Source organism: Pimephales promelas, chromosome 23 (assembly GCF_988280905.1).
Source record: "Pimephales promelas chromosome 23, fPimPro1.hap1.1, whole genome shotgun sequence".
Taxonomy (NCBI): domain Eukaryota; kingdom Metazoa; phylum Chordata; class Actinopteri; order Cypriniformes; family Leuciscidae; genus Pimephales; species Pimephales promelas.
Window position 1 is genome coordinate 3,041,576 of NC_142791.1, and position 15,836 is coordinate 3,057,411.

The 15,836-nt window shown below is 34.9% G+C and overlaps 1 protein-coding gene across 3 annotated transcripts in view; it reads right to left on the reverse strand.

Annotated features, from left to right (window-relative positions):
- ryr1a (ryanodine receptor 1a (skeletal)) overlaps positions 1 to 15,836 on the reverse strand; it is a 56,224-nt gene that overhangs the window by 5,627 nt on the left and 34,761 nt on the right. Inside the window, exons 73-91 of one of the 3 annotated variants that reach the window (XM_089126577.1) lie at positions 15,546 to 15,560; positions 12,375 to 12,545; positions 12,184 to 12,243; positions 11,966 to 12,100; positions 11,071 to 11,183; positions 10,860 to 10,956; positions 10,657 to 10,763; positions 9,815 to 9,866; positions 9,534 to 9,602; positions 6,899 to 6,998; positions 6,383 to 6,462; positions 6,218 to 6,294; positions 5,802 to 5,875; positions 2,829 to 2,909; positions 1,927 to 2,015; positions 1,700 to 1,828; positions 1,377 to 1,481; positions 922 to 927; positions 55 to 136 (exon numbers count right to left, since the gene is read on the reverse strand). In XM_089126577.1, the coding sequence (XP_088982703.1) occupies positions 55 to 136; positions 922 to 927; positions 1,377 to 1,481; positions 1,700 to 1,828; positions 1,927 to 2,015; positions 2,829 to 2,909; positions 5,802 to 5,875; positions 6,218 to 6,294; positions 6,383 to 6,462; positions 6,899 to 6,998; positions 9,534 to 9,602; positions 9,815 to 9,866; positions 10,657 to 10,763; positions 10,860 to 10,956; positions 11,071 to 11,183; positions 11,966 to 12,100; positions 12,184 to 12,243; positions 12,375 to 12,545; positions 15,546 to 15,560 (1,642 nt within the window). Of the gene's footprint in view, positions 1 to 54; positions 137 to 921; positions 928 to 1,376; positions 1,482 to 1,699; positions 1,829 to 1,926; positions 2,016 to 2,828; positions 2,910 to 5,077; positions 5,096 to 5,801; positions 5,876 to 6,217; positions 6,295 to 6,382; positions 6,463 to 6,898; positions 6,999 to 9,515; positions 9,603 to 9,814; positions 9,867 to 10,656; positions 10,764 to 10,859; positions 10,957 to 11,070; positions 11,184 to 11,965; positions 12,101 to 12,183; positions 12,244 to 12,374; positions 12,546 to 15,545; positions 15,561 to 15,836 lie in introns of all 3 variants that reach the window. The other 2 variants (XM_089126578.1, XM_089126576.1) reach the window with 2 other exon arrangements.

Sequence of the window (15,836 nt, forward strand, 5' to 3'; positions counted from 1 at the left end):
TCGAGACTGAATAATGTGAAATTGATGAATATAAACGCAAGATTGTCTTCGTACCCTCCAACAAAGACAATAGCATGACCACCATGTCTTTCTGAAGGTCCAACAATTCCTTCAGGAGACCAATCTGACTGGAATCCTAGAAGAAAGCAGAATTGACACACTAGATGCAAGTATACATGCTGATACTTTAACTATGTTAAATATATAATCTAAATGAACAGATTTTCTAGAAATGTCTATTTTTGTAAAACTAAAGGAACATATCAAATGTAACATTTTTGAATAATGTTTTAAATCAAATCAAAAACAACAACAAAGGTCAATAGACATAAGGTCTTCATTATTTGTAAAGGTTTAACTTGGTTAACTTTACTAATAACTACAGTAGCTTTATAAGACACTTTACCTTATCAGATTGGCTGAGGATTATGTAAAATTCTGCAACATTTAAATGCAGGTTATTGCATGCAGCAACAATAACAGGGATTAATAATTATTAGAAACAGAAACACCCTATACATACAAGAGATCATGAAAATCATAAAAACCAAAATCAATCAGCACACTAAAGGTAGAATTATAGAAAGGACAAAACACTTTTTTAATAAAATAAAATCATGTAAAGCTGAAAACACATGGTTCTTTTGGGTAATGTTAACGGCCTCCCATCCATTTTCTCAGGCTGTTTGACAGGCTGTTTTTTGCCTTCTTTAGATTTTTAGATCTTAAGTAAATTTATCATGTTAAAAAAATAGATTAAATGTTAAGTACTTATACTAAAATATACAGGAATAAAAATGATTTTTTAATTCTTCCAAATGTATATTCTTGGGTTCAAACAACCTGGATTTAGGAATCTGGAACATGAAGGGGGAAAACTCAAATACAATCATTTCAATAGATAAATAGAGTGATACATACTCGTCCCTGTATACGGCGTGTGAAAAACAGTTTAATTAATCAGTAAAGCATTGAGAGCAAAAACAGTATTACATTCCAACACACTATTTGTTTACAATTGAAAAAGGAATGTAACATGTTCTTAACATTAGCATGTAATTCAGTTCTACATGAGCATCTACTATAGTAATTTTCATGCATTTTCTATTAGACGCTAAAAATAAATAAGCTCTTTTAGTAGTAATTAAATATTTTTGTCACTGGTAAAAGTGTGCATCTCCACTGACAAGACTATAGATTTATGCTCTATACAAGATGCTGTTATACTCTACAAAACTACTCGTATTTCAAGTTGAGAAATTACACTAAGCCAACTTCAAGTACATGAAAGTTTCAGCTATGTGATCTATTGCATTCAGAGAGAATGAACACACAAAATGTTTATATAACAGAAAAATCAATATTAGATTGGTTACCTGAGCCAGTTTCATCATCATATGGGCAAACACATGCAGAAAGCCCACCACAGCATCCCACAGGCGACTGTGGGCCAGGGATTGCTGGTTGCCTGTGCAGGGACCCTGAAACAAGGATAACCTCAAGTAAATAATAAAGTGTATAATTTTAGGGGAAATGAACATACTAAAAATAATTCTATTAAGGAGACTATTCAGCTTATGCAATCACAAAAGGGTTTGTGCAACTACATTTAGAGACCAAAATGAATGTAGTAAATAAATGGAATAAAAATGTCAAATTGAAAAATGATAAAAATGATTTTTTTTTAAATAAACTGCACCTGGATATACTCGGTAAGGCTGTTGAACACCTGTTTGGCCACAGCCATGGCTTTAGAGAAGTTTCTCTTGCCTGGTTCATCTATGATGTCTTTTCCTGAGTAATACCAGTAGAAATCACTGATAGACTCCTGGAGAGGGAAAATAAATGCCCACAAAGGAATAAGTGTGCTAAAATCCAAATATAAGCAACATTTTATCTAGGTTTTCCAGGGTAAAATGACCTCACCTGTAGTCTAAGCAGGTAATCCACTGTGCAGATAATGACATTGATGGTGGTGGTGCTGCCTGTCTGTGTTCTGAGGTAATTCTGGAAGTCTAAAGTGAAGTAAACTCACAGATGGTTAAACACACTATCTGCACTACAGACAGACATTACATTTCCAAAACCCTTGAAACTTGGCTCTTCAAATTCACACTGTGTTTGAAAAAGATGTTACAAAAATCACAAGATACAGGTTTAGAACATTACATTATTACAGAAACCTATTGGATTCACTTGAAGAAGAAAAAAATCTACTCTGTTTTTCTGAATTAATGAGTTAATTATCTCAGAATTACGAGATAATTTTTCATGGAAAAAAAGGTTTTGCTCTGTTTTTCTGAATTAAGGACTTGAATGTCTCAAAAACTCAAAAATTCAGAAAACCCTTTTTTCCATGAAAAATGATCTTGTAATTCTGAGATAATTAACTCGTTAATTTAGAAAAACAGAGCAAAGACGTATTTTCCGTGAAAAATGATCTCGTACTTCTGAGATAATTAACTCGTTAATTCAGAAAAACAGAGCAAAAACATATTTTCTATTAAAAATGATCTCGTAATTTTGAGATAATTAACACATTAATTCACATAAACAGAGCAAAAACTTTTTTCCAAGAAAAATTCTCATAATTCTGAGATAATCAACTCATTAATTCAGAAAAACAGAGTAGATTTTGCTTCCTCAAGTGAATGCAATACGCTTCCGTATAATATGATGGTGTGTAAAAGTAAAACAAATAAATAAATAAATGGATGTGGGGCACAAATTGCAAAAAAAAAAATATATATATATAAAAAAAAATCAAGGTATAAATTTTCATATTCACTCGGTGGTAAAATCTATGTGCAGATTCAGGATCCACCCACCATTGTTGTGACCCTCACAGAGGAGCTGCAGAAAGCGGAAGAGGTCACAAGTGAACTCATCATCAGCCATCACCTTCTCACCTAGGCGAAGGAAGGAAATGTGTGGGAATACATCACATAAAGGTGAATCTGTCTTTATGACACTCATCACAGGTTTAGTGTAGGGGCAGTCTGATTAGAACTGAGAAGAGAAAGAGCGTAAGTGGACGAAAGTGAGATTAAACAGCTTGGAGAAAACAAACTGCCTCAAATCTCTCATGTTATGATGTTAGTGCAATATTTTTGTCCTTTTCTGCAAGAGATAATCAGGAAATTTAGGGGTTTTTTTGGGAGCGTTTCAATCCACTGCCAAGTTCAGTATTAAGTATGCTGACCAATGTGCACTGAAAAGCACCAATAAAGCTAGCATGAGTTGCTCACTATATTCACTGATGTCCTTAAAAATCATCAGAAATGCAGGACAAACTAATATTTCATAATGGTGCTGTAATTTTTAACAGATATAATAACAATGGATAAAAAAATGATATCTTTTTAACTGTTTAACTGATTCACTTCCTAAGAAACTAGGGAGTGGAATGAGACACAGCCTTTTGCACAATCACTAGTTCTTTAACTCCGACTGAACTATAGCAACAAAACGAGTCACATCACAGAATTACTTTAACCAAATAACACAAAACATACTATACACATACAATAATGTACCTATATAAAAACAGATACAAGAACACTTATATACAATCACATAAACTGTGGCTCAGAAACAAAGGGGGATTAATTACAACATGAAGCCCTAACAAAGATGGTAATTTAGCATGCGGGACAGACCTACTGCAATCCTAAACCTCAGCTGTGTTTAGGGAGGGAAGGAGGAGGTCATTACACAAAGCTAAATTCATGAAAATCACAGTCAGTCAAAGCTTTACAAATCGCTCCTTTGATAATTTTGTTGCATATAAAATTCACAAAATGGTAAATTGCAATGCTAAACTGCTGTCCACTAACATAGACTAACGGTTTTGATGTGAGCAATTATGAATGACTGATTATTGGATTAAATATGACCTCATGGCAGGGGTAAATATAGGAGAGCATAAAGGGTTATGTTAGGTGCAAATCGTGAAGCCAAGACAGAGTTAGATCATATTTAGCTCAATTCATAACCAATGGCTTGATTTGGTAAGTTTAAGTTATATGTATTTGTTAGGAATTAAAAAAAACCTCAACTTAAGAGTTTTAGTGTGGTCAAATGAAGACTTGGCTACTTTTCCTAAGTTTGCCTCCTGAACACACACATTTTTTTTGACTCAATTCTACAATGTTAAGTGGGTGAAAAAAACTCCTTAATCTTGTATTTGGGTCAAAAATGGGCACCCATAGAAATGAATGGGAAAAACTGTAATTTAGAGCATTCTAAAATAAGCCAAAATAAGACACCAGGTGACAGCAAAGTCACTTCATCTTTAGGTTTTAGCTCTAAGAACATATTGGAATGATATTTTAAATGTAGCTAAAAAAAAATAAAAAAATAAAACATAAAAATAAGCATAATTTACATAGAAAATATGGTACTTTTTGAAGTAAATAAATTCAAAAATACCCCCAAAATAAAAAAAAAACACCATAAATGGATAGACAAAAAATTATCGAAGACAGTGATATAACATTTATAATAAATAAAAATTCCTCTAAGAGTCCTCTGTGCCCACATTTGTCCACAATTACAGGATTAAGGGCTATACAGTGAATACGGTTTGAGGGCTACAACCCTTTTCAATAGAAACAAAGCTAATGCTTATAAATGCACAAAAGGAAAATTCATTAATGCAAAAACCAACATTATGAATAAAAACATTTGTCTGTTACACTGAATAACTAAAATGCAGAATATATTTATTGTATAATTTAAAGTATAGATTAGACACAATGCAGAGTTCTAGAGTTACAGTAGATCTGTTTCAACACTCAAGGGAAGAAAGAAAAACACTTCAGTCACATTCTGTCAGTGTGAATGAATAAGTCAGATACGCAGTTCTGCGATCTGTACTTGTGATGTGACTGAGTTGTTTTTACAAATCCTTGAGTGATAAGATTCATATATATATATATACACTTAAACGTATATATATTCTTCAAAAACCAAAAAAGCTAGGCTTCAAACAAAACTGATTTCAGAGATATAAAGGGACAGAGAGGAGTGACAGGAAGAGAGAAATGAAAAGAAGAGGGACAGAGGGATTATTTACCCCGTTCTAGCTTCATGTCTGAGGCCCGTGACGGAAAGGAGGAATGAAAACAAAAGTATAGCCATGGAAAAAGAGGGATGGTGAGTTGAGGGCAAACAGACGACATGAAGTGAAAAGGGAATTAATTATGGCCAATTTCATAATCTGTGTTTATTGACATCATATTAGACTAGATTATTACATCTGGAGACAAATGGAGTATATGACAATATGATTACAATTAATTTATTCAACTGATAAATTTTGTCAACCAAAAATGATGAGCATTTCCATGTTAGAATGACCAAACATGTATGATTACAGATGGATGATTGAATATTTGAATATGTGTAATTTTGGCAAGACAGTCTACATGTTTATGGATTGTTATATAGTTACTCTGTACTTTTAAATTACACTGAACCAAATTATAAACGCAAGACTTTTGTTTTTGCCCCCATTTTTCATGAGCTGAACTCAAAGATCTAAGACTTTTTCTATGTACACAAAAGGCCTGTTTCTCTCAAATAATGTTCACAAATCTGTGTTAGTAAGCAAAACCATTTTTTAAGGCTTAGATCTTTGAGTTCAGCTCATGAAAAATGGGGGGGAAACAAAAGTATTGCATTTATCATTTTGTTCAGTGTACATTTGATTGGACTATGATCTTCAGAGCTTTCTGTATTGAACTAAAATCTTCCTTTTGACCATTTATTGGTATTTATCTTGATGAAAAAAGACTTACTTGTTCCCTCCTCTGACACCATACCTAGACCCTCTGCTTTATTCTGCCTCTCAAAAGCGTTCAGGTCCAAAACACTGCAAAAGATGCCCAAGCACTGATTTAATTAATAGAAAATTAAATGAAAATAAATGAATACTACACAAGAACCAATGAGTAACACAATATTAGCAATCTAGTAACTATTATTAACTAACAAGAAACTCTTAAAGAACTAGTAAGTAAAGTGGTACTTTACTATTAACTAATCAATAACTACTATTTTTTTAATGCTTCCCAAAGAACTACTGAAAAAGTTTAATAATTCGTGCATTGGCTCTTGTGAAGTTATTCATTAACGAGGGAACCGTATTCTAAAGTGTTACCAATGAATCTAGTGTGTGAATGTGGGATGACAACAGCCTCCACTTAAAATATACCTGCATGTCTGCATTAGAGCCTGGACACTGAGGAAGAAACCCACATCTTTCTTGTCTTTCAGATATTCCAGCATTTTCTGCAAGCAAATAGTCAATCCTGTTACAGCTGAGCATTAGTGCAGGGTCTAATTCACTGTCTTGCCTCCATGCAGACTCTTAACTAACCTGTTGGACCTCGCAGTTCCCGCCATTTAGAATAGAAATACCAAGTTTTAAGGTGGAAGAGACCATGCACCCTGTCTCACCTGAAAAAAAAGCATGTAGAACAAAAAAAGGAAAGTTTTATTTATTTATTTATTTCAAGCAAGATAGTGTGACAACAGAAAAGATAGACAATAATAATAACTTTTAACACTTATGCTTGAAATGGAGTGGGAAGAAGTAAAACTTATTAAACTCCACCCCAGTCTATTAAAGATTTTACACAACAACAAAAAAATAGCTGCTTCCTTCATCAATAATCTCAAAGAGAAAATGATAATAATAATAATACCTCATTTAGAAACAGTGGATGCACAAGTCAAAACCAAACACTCGTACCATACATATTAATAATTTACAGATATTTCCACAGGTAATGATTATCAAATACCAACAATGGTAAGTTCAAGCTTAAAAAAAAGACTTGAACAGATCCAATAGTGCTTGTGTGTGTGTGTGTGTGTAAGGGTGAACATGTACCCTTGCAGGCACTAATCATCTGTAGGACCATCTCAGCAGCCCCTCGGTTGTGTAGACGGGACTGCTGGTAGAGGAGTCTTTGCTTTTCCATCTCTTTTTCCTGTTAGGGTTAAACATGGAAAAAATGAACTGCCTGAAAGCCTTTAATGCGTCCCATTTCTGCTCAATCTCATGCTCACTGCTCCTCTACAGCAATTGAACTACAGAAACCATAACTAACCATAAGAGTAAAATAATCTTTCTTTATAAGCGATAATGATTATTTCTCAGTCAGTCTTGATCAGGTGCTACTTGTTATTATTTGTGTGCTTTTCAAAATCCTGTTATGAAAATGTTGTTTATTATGTCTGTGGGCGTCAGACAATATGTAGTATGACAATTAAAGTCACATGCAGTTTCATGTGTTGTATAAAGAAAATGATCTCAGTGGGTATTTCTAATTTTAGAAACTGGTATTTCTGTAAAGACGACAAAGGACATCAGCGAGCATGTACATTTATTGTCTTACTCAGCTCAGAAACAACGAGTAAGAAAAACGTCAGTGAGCCGTAGTTGCGGTCTCATTAGTGAAAGTTTGTGGACAAAAAAGGTTGATTGTCTATTGTCAATAGCATAAGATTTATGATCAAGGTTACATCATTTGCATGTAGTTTTTCACCACAAATTTGGATGTTAAACATATTAAAACTAAGTTGCAATAATGTGGGCTATCAACATCAACAGAAGTCTCGTAACTCACAGCAAGGCTGTCTTTTCATCTAAATCAATTTCTCTAAATGGAAATACACAAATTGATTTAAATTACATGACTACACTTATAGATAATAGACAATGGACCTTTTTGTTGACAAATGTGTTCTCACCTTAACTGAAAACTTGTAAAACCTAGATATCTGGTCTAACGGCATTCTCGCATGTATTTCTATTTCTTTTATAAAACAAAGTGGATATATTTTAGTTAAAATGCGACAGTGTTAAGGCGAGATTGGGTGATTGTGAGTGCTTCACATTTATAAAAGATTTGGGCCTTCTTTTTATATTCTAAAAGTCTGTTCTCTTTCACTCGTGTTCATTTAGCATGCTACCAATCAACCCCACCATCATCATTAGTTATGGGATAGTCATACTAATTTCCCACGTTTGTCTATCAGAGCAAACGTTGGACTACAGTAAACTCTCCTGATGGCTTTGCATCTCACATAGAAACAAAGAGCCATACAGGTGTTACTCATCTACAGCTCCGTCTCCTGTTGGGAAGTGAACGATAAACAAAATACACGTAACCCTTAGCCCGTGCTACCAAACATCATACAACTTATTTTGAAATAAAAAGGAATTGTAATTAAATGCAATTATTTTAAATTGTAGATATTTTAACAAATACAATTCCATAATACTATAATTGAAATTATAATAAAAGTAAGCTTTTTATAGCAAAAATAAAAGATAGTGCAAAGTGAAAATGTTGAAAGCAAATACAAAAGCTGGCTTGCTTTTCCAAAAATTAAGTGAATCATAAAAAGTATAATTAAAAAATTACTGCATGCATAATATACCCCCCTCCCAAACCTCCCACCCCACCCACGCCACCCCCCTCCCATGTAAGCCTGGCCTAAACACCCAAAAGTGTGTGCATTTCTTCTTACCATGTCTTTAGATAAACGTTCAGCCTGAGAGTGCATGTGTGTGTGTGTGTGTGTGTGTGTGTGTGTGGCGTGTACAATCCACTTCATCATAAGTGTTCCTGTGTGTTTGTTCCTCTGTGAGTGTGTGTGTGTAGACTAGGAGACTGCTCTGGCTTTAACTGTAGTCTGTGTGTCAGTATACTATGTCAGTATGGGGGAAAACATTGCTTAGTCATTTTCACAGAATTATTGTGAATGAGTTAAAGTAAATTAAGGTAAGAAATAGAATAGAAAGCATCAATATGACATATAAGCCATCATTAGTGATTACTCAAACTGTGAAACAGCATATTAGCATGTTCACTTGATACCTCACAGCAAGAAAACAATAAATCATCCAGCATATCATTAAAAAGCAATCATAAGGATATAGTAACTTTTACAGCTGCAACAGGTGATATTTCACACTGAAATCTCTCTGAAGTCAACAATCCAGGAATTGTATAATTATATAATTGAAAATATAAGAATTAATTAAAATAATATAAGTCACATTTTTTAAATAATTTTATACTCCCATTTTGTTGATTTTGATTTCTCTATGAAATTCACCCTTCTAAAAAAAAACATTTCCTTAAGCCCAAACTACTAAACACAAACTGTAAAATAAGTCCAAATATTAGTCTTTTTCATATGTAACATATTTGTCAAGTAAATGTATTCAGGTATTTTTTTTATGCATTTGTGTTTAGTTGGTGGCTCAAAGCTCTGTCAACTAAAAAAAAAATGTTTTAAAGATGCTGCAGTGTGATGATGTTATTAATACATTAATAATGAGTCAGATGGAGAGACAGATCAGAGAGCACAGGCCAGTCAGAGAAACATAAGATGGGATGTGAGGAAATGGATGGATGGATGATACAGTGGTTGGTTTGGATGTCACTCTACCGCTTCTGTGTCATCCCCGTCCCCAGCCCCCGGACTCCCCCTACCATCTCTGTCTGTCGCACCTCAAAGGACATCTCATCCTCTCCACCCTCCTCCTCTCCCCCCTCATCCTCTTCACCGATGTGGCAACTCTAAAATCCAACAGAGATGAACCAAGAACATTACATAGTGTGAGAGCCTATACATGAATGGCTTTATACAGTACATTTATAAAAGTAACAGTAAAGTAATATGTACATATTCTATATACAATATATACATTTTAAATCACAGAAAAAAAGAAAATTAGAATAAACAATAGTAAATGGGTGTTAACGGTTTACCATAAGACAAAAGGTCTCACCTTAGCCATGATATCAGCATATGCCATGTATAAGTAATCTATATCCAATTTACTGTGACAGGGACAAGGAGATAAATAACAATGATTTAAAGACAACCACTGATGTAAAAGGTCTGCATTGTTTGAAATGATAATTGATCCTAGAGTATCTTTTTTTGTATATATATATATATATATATATATATACATCAAATATAAAGATATAAATATATATAAATTAGGGCTGTCAAACGATTAATCGTGATTAATCAAATCCTAAATAAAAGTTTTTGTTTACATAATATATGTGGGTGCACTGTGTATAATTATTTTATATATATATATATATATATATATATAAAAATACACACACATGCATGTATATATTTAAGAAATATTTTCATGTATATACTGTATATAGATTTATATATAATTTGTATTTTATATAAATATAAATATTTTAAATATAAATAATATTTTTTTCTTAAATATACATATGCATGTGTGTGTATTTATATATATACAAAATAATTATACACAGTGCCCCCACATTTATTATATAAACACAAACTTTTATTTTGGATGTGATTAATCGTTTGACAGCCCTATTATAAATATAATTGTTTGTATAATCAGAATATACAGTTCTAAATAGACATATCATATGGACAATTTTTTTAAATGTAAGTTATTGCTTTTATTTTGTAATAGGTGATGACATTACATTGACAAAAACCATGTGAACAAAGTGAATAGCTTGAGCTGTCTGTATAACAGTCACTGGTTATAACCATGTGATCATCTCTTTTTGCACCAGGAGCCAATTGTGTTGTTCACTAACAAGGGGTGTGATGGGATCTCACCTCTTCTCAGTGAGGGCAGTGCGACTAAAGTGAAGGATGAGCTGATGAAGAGGGTCTGGCTTTGTCTCCTTTTCCTCTTCCTCCTCTTCTTCCTCCTCCATTGCTTTCTACATCAGTGAGAACAAAAACTATATCATGTGGATTACATCACAAAAAAAATGCTAAAATGCAGCCGTAATTTTTGTGAATGTGTGAGCACATACAGATAGGTCATCAATCATCCTGTCCTCAAAGGAATATCCTTCGGTGTGGATCCAGTTCCGCTTGTACCCATCCAGGAACATGTTAGATGCTCTATGCCTGAAAGAGAGATGGTAAACATTTATCTGTCTCCGATCCAGTTACCCCCTTTTCTCATCACATTATTCCATGAAACAAGCCGAATGACTCTCGTATGATCGGGTTTCGTCTTACCTGGGTAAGTTGTAAAGAGGAGTCATCCTGAAACAGGCCACCACCGCTCTACGCCGTTGCTTCGACAGCAGTTTGTGCCAAACCATTTTTTTGGACTTGAAAGGATGCTCTGTCTGAAGACGTAATGTAACAAAAGACAAGAGACAAAACAACCATACTTGGGTTGCAAGAACATAATTATTATTTTTAAATCTGTTTTTAAACTGCATTTATATTTGGCTATTATTAACCCTTTAGGCGCCAGAGTTTTTTTTCCTAAAACGTTCGATTTTGACATCTTAATTTCAAAAGGCTATATCTTAAAAGTGATAAAAGATAGAGACTTTCTGTAAATTAGAGAAATATTAAGGATGACCCAAAGTTTATGTTGGGATTACATCTTCCCATCTAATTTGTGTATTATGACGTCATATGGTGGTGGAAATCATGGATTACAGAATTTTCATGAAAAGTCACATGTTTAAACGATAAAATGCAGCATTTCTTTCCCCCCAAAATGTCCATCACCTTCTGTATGCAATATTGAGCAATACTGAATGCTCAGGTATATATTAAGTAGTAAACAAACTGTGTAAATAACTACTAATAAATGGTAGAAGCAAACCGAATCCATGTAGTGCTTGGCCTTTTGCTGTAGAGATTTTCCATTTACTACATACAGTATAAGCACTCTGATTCCATGTATGGGGCACATATATATATTATTCATATGACATAAAAACAAAAGTAGACAAAACCTGTTTAGTTCAAAAGCTGATACGAGAAGTGCACAACTTTAATGCAAATGCAGGCAACAAACTAGCGAATTTGACTGGGATACTGAAGTATAGTGGTAGTCTGAGTGAGTGGCCATCAAAATGTGATCTATTTGAGTTGGACTAGGATTCAAACTCACCACTTCAATGTGGTAGAGAACCGCAGAGACCTCCTGAACCCGCTTCACCACTTTCTCTGGAGCATCTGCATCTTCTGCCTTTCCAGCCATTTCCTTATACAGTGCCATCTGCCAGCGCATAGACGGGTTATCGACCTGAGAAGAGACAGATAGCATTCGGATTCCTGCAAAAACACTTTAACATCAACACCAACACAAACATGCAGACATTCACTTACCTTGCCCTGGAGGTGCAGGTTATTTTGCAAGAACTCTCTCACCTCCTCATCTGTGTCTTTCTATGGGTCAACAACACAACAGACTGGCTGAGTTTACCTTTTTTGCTGACCAACCTAAGTGAAACTTTATGACAACATCTAGGCTTGTGAGATAGATAGGGAGACAGACAGATATGTGGTGATCACACTACCAAAGAATAGCGTGTCTTGGCCAGGTTAATGAGCTCCTGGTCTGCAGGAGAGCACATGTTAAGTCCAATGGGAAGCATTTTCTTCAGGGATGCTACAATGAGGGACGTTTGAACAGAGTATCGATCTCCACGTCTCTTTTTCTTGGTACGCTCCACATCCGAGCCACCAGCCTGAGATGAAAGTAACATTCAAAGCATGAAAACTGATTTAGACATCATTAAATAACTTTCAGTGAGACCTTATGGCATCTTATGGAAAGATGTTCATATTGAATGAGTCTGTTGACCAAAAAAAATGGAAAAATGGAATGAAAATTTTACATTCATTTCATTGAGCAAAATACAAAGCTTCCTGTCCCCTAACAAGGACCTAGACCGCTAAACAGAACAATCCATCCTTACTTGAAGACATTATTTCAGTCATTAGGTTTTATCTTTAAGTTAGGACTTCTTTAGAGAACAGTCCTTGGAAAGGAGTCATTCTGATTATAGGGGTAATTAAGTAGGGTAAATAGGGTAATTAAGAGGGAAGGGAGGGTAAATGTTCAGGGTTGCTTTTCATCAGAATAGACAACAACATTGGGGCTTAGTGGGGAAGACAAGGCGTTTTGGTCTGAAGCTAAAAATCTCAATTCTACTCTTAACAGAGGTGACGACATTAAAAAAGGGGGAAATTCATCCAACTGAAACATCATCTTAGCGTGGACACATAATAAAAGCAGGCACTATAGATAGGCTGGTACTATAACGTGTCAGTGCAGCTTAATACACTCCATGCATTGAAAAGGTCTGACATGCACAGTCATAACAAGCACAGACTCAGGGGGAGGAAGAGGAACTAAAAAAAACACATGGTAAAACTCTCACTAATTATTCATTAATCGCTTTTGAATCATTTTGGGTTGCCAAAGTTAAGAAACTCAACCCACAAAGGCAATCATTTCAGTATGCGTGATCACACATGTCCTGTTTGCACCAGTTTTGCCCCTCCAATCCAGCCCTTTTTTAGAGTTTCAGACATTGGGTCTCATTTAGAAAACATGAGCAAAATAAATTGTGTGCAAAGATTAAGTAAGAATGGTTTTAGACAGAAAATCATTCTGCTCATGCTTCATGAATGAGAACTATTGTGGGTGAAAGAATATATAATTTGGTGTACTGACCCTGTGGTCTTGCTCTTAACCTTGTGAAGTCATTGTGAATCATATTTTATGCATCAGGGCAGGCTTTTTATGGCTTATATAGTGAGAATATGAGGACAAACTTGGGGAGGACAAGAAACACCTCAATTTTATTTATATGGCCAAAAAGTAAGATTAAATTATGATGTCTTGAAATGAAATAAATCAGTATAGTAGACTGCTGAAAAATCTGTTGTACACAATCTACTTCATGCCCTCTGTTGTCTTATTGATTTTAAGTTTATACTTTTACAAAGCTCTGTAATTTTTCAATGCAATGAAACACAATGATGACTGAGAGATAATAAACGTTCCTCAAAAGTCTGATGCATCATATTTGATACTCACATTTTCACATGACTTTTATAAATGGTAAATGGACTGCATTTATATATTTATATTGTTTGTAGGCAACCTACATGAACCACTGAGCCACACCAATAATAAGAGATAATGATTTATGGATAATCAATTAAAGCGAAGTAACTTCAGTCCAGTAAGTGTTCATCTTAAAGTATAACAAAGTGTGTATAGTTATTCTTACATTTACTTTATAAAACTTTCGAAAGATTTCTTAGCAAGACACATGAACACAAAATGAAGGGGGATGTTTTACTTAAAGGCTTTTAAAAGTATAAACTATCAATAAGACAACAGAAGCCATGTAGTAAATTGAATACAACAGGTTTTCAGCAAAGTTTTGATCACATAGATAATTTAGAGGACTTAGAAATGTGTGTATCAAATATGATACAGTAGGATTTAAAGGGTTAAGACCACCGAGAATAAAATAAACATGGCCTTGGTGTGGGTCTCATTGCTTGGACCAACATGTCTTGGTCTGAGTCTTGGGTATCTGATATTGTCTTAGTCCAAATAAAATAATGAATGTATTCTGTTGTGGTTGTACTAAGGATTTGCTTCAGCTGTAGACAACTGTGTTAATGCAACTAACAATTAAAGTCAAGTTTTACAGGTTACATTAGTCCTAAAGTATGCAAGTCTAATTCCCTTTTCCACAATCAGACCTCAATCATTTGTTTTTAATTGATCAGGGGTCATGGGCTAAAAGGGGTGGATAGGGGGACAAAAATGAAACATCATGGATATGTAAGCCATTGGATATAAGTACAGAAACAATTCCAGTTAAGGTGGGATTAAGTAGGCACACATTAGAGGATGGACTCTAAATGTCAAGTCCATGGACTCTAAACTCTTTGTCAAGGAGGATGATGAAATATAAATTAATTGAGGTCAAATTCCGTCACATGAATCCAGTTTAGGAAATTAACTGAAGTACAGTTTGAATAGTTTGATGTGTGAATTTCTACAAATTTCTGAGTCTCAGTTGACTTCCTGAACAGATTAAAAATTGACCCCAACCTGCAGCTGTTATACAAAAAGGAAAGGAAGATAAGAGATGTATGAAGATCCCATCCGAACTACAGTCCAACAGATGCAAACCGCTGTACAGGGTGATGGCACAGGCCTCCAGGGGCTTGGACCCTCTGCGACGGACATGGAAACAAGTGCCATGAGCCTGACTCTACAAAGAGTTTTTTCATCAAACGCCTCTATTCAGACTCCCCCCCTCACACACTGGCAGGACGACAGGCGCCCTGTGGCCCTTGTGTCCGTGGGGATGGGATTTTTCTTGAGACTGAGAGAGCTCATCTTTTCATAATATACCCATTTAACATTGTGTTATTATATTCTTCTCAATTCCCATTATCCCTCAATAATCTAATCCATAAAGAGCACTAAAGACACAATTTTATGGAAAAAAAACACCATTATGCTTTTTCTACACATGAAACATGTAAAACAAAAACAAAGAGTGTGTTATTCCTATAGACACCAGTCTTGTCAAACAGCTGTGAAGTCACAGTTATGAGTGCCAGTGTGTTGGGGGAGTTGATGAAATGCCTCCCCCCCCTAAATGTGAGGTGCCATGCGGTAGCACAGCAGTCGTGCAGACAGAGAAGCTAACCTCAGAGTCCCCGGTCTAGAAACCCACCAGCATCCAGAAGAGAAAAAGAGGCCAGGGCACAGTCAGAGAGAGAACACCATTAACACTGTCACCTAAATCCTGTAAAACGCATCCGAAAAGCACTTGCACATAATACCAGTAATCACTGGCGTCTTGTGGCAGCAAGAATGAACTCAACGTCTTAAAAATAAAACATGAAAGCACCGCACACTTTACCTTTTGACGTGGGGCTTGATGCCAAATCAACCAGTGGCTGGTGGTTTATTAACAATTTTAAGTTTTAAGAAGAAA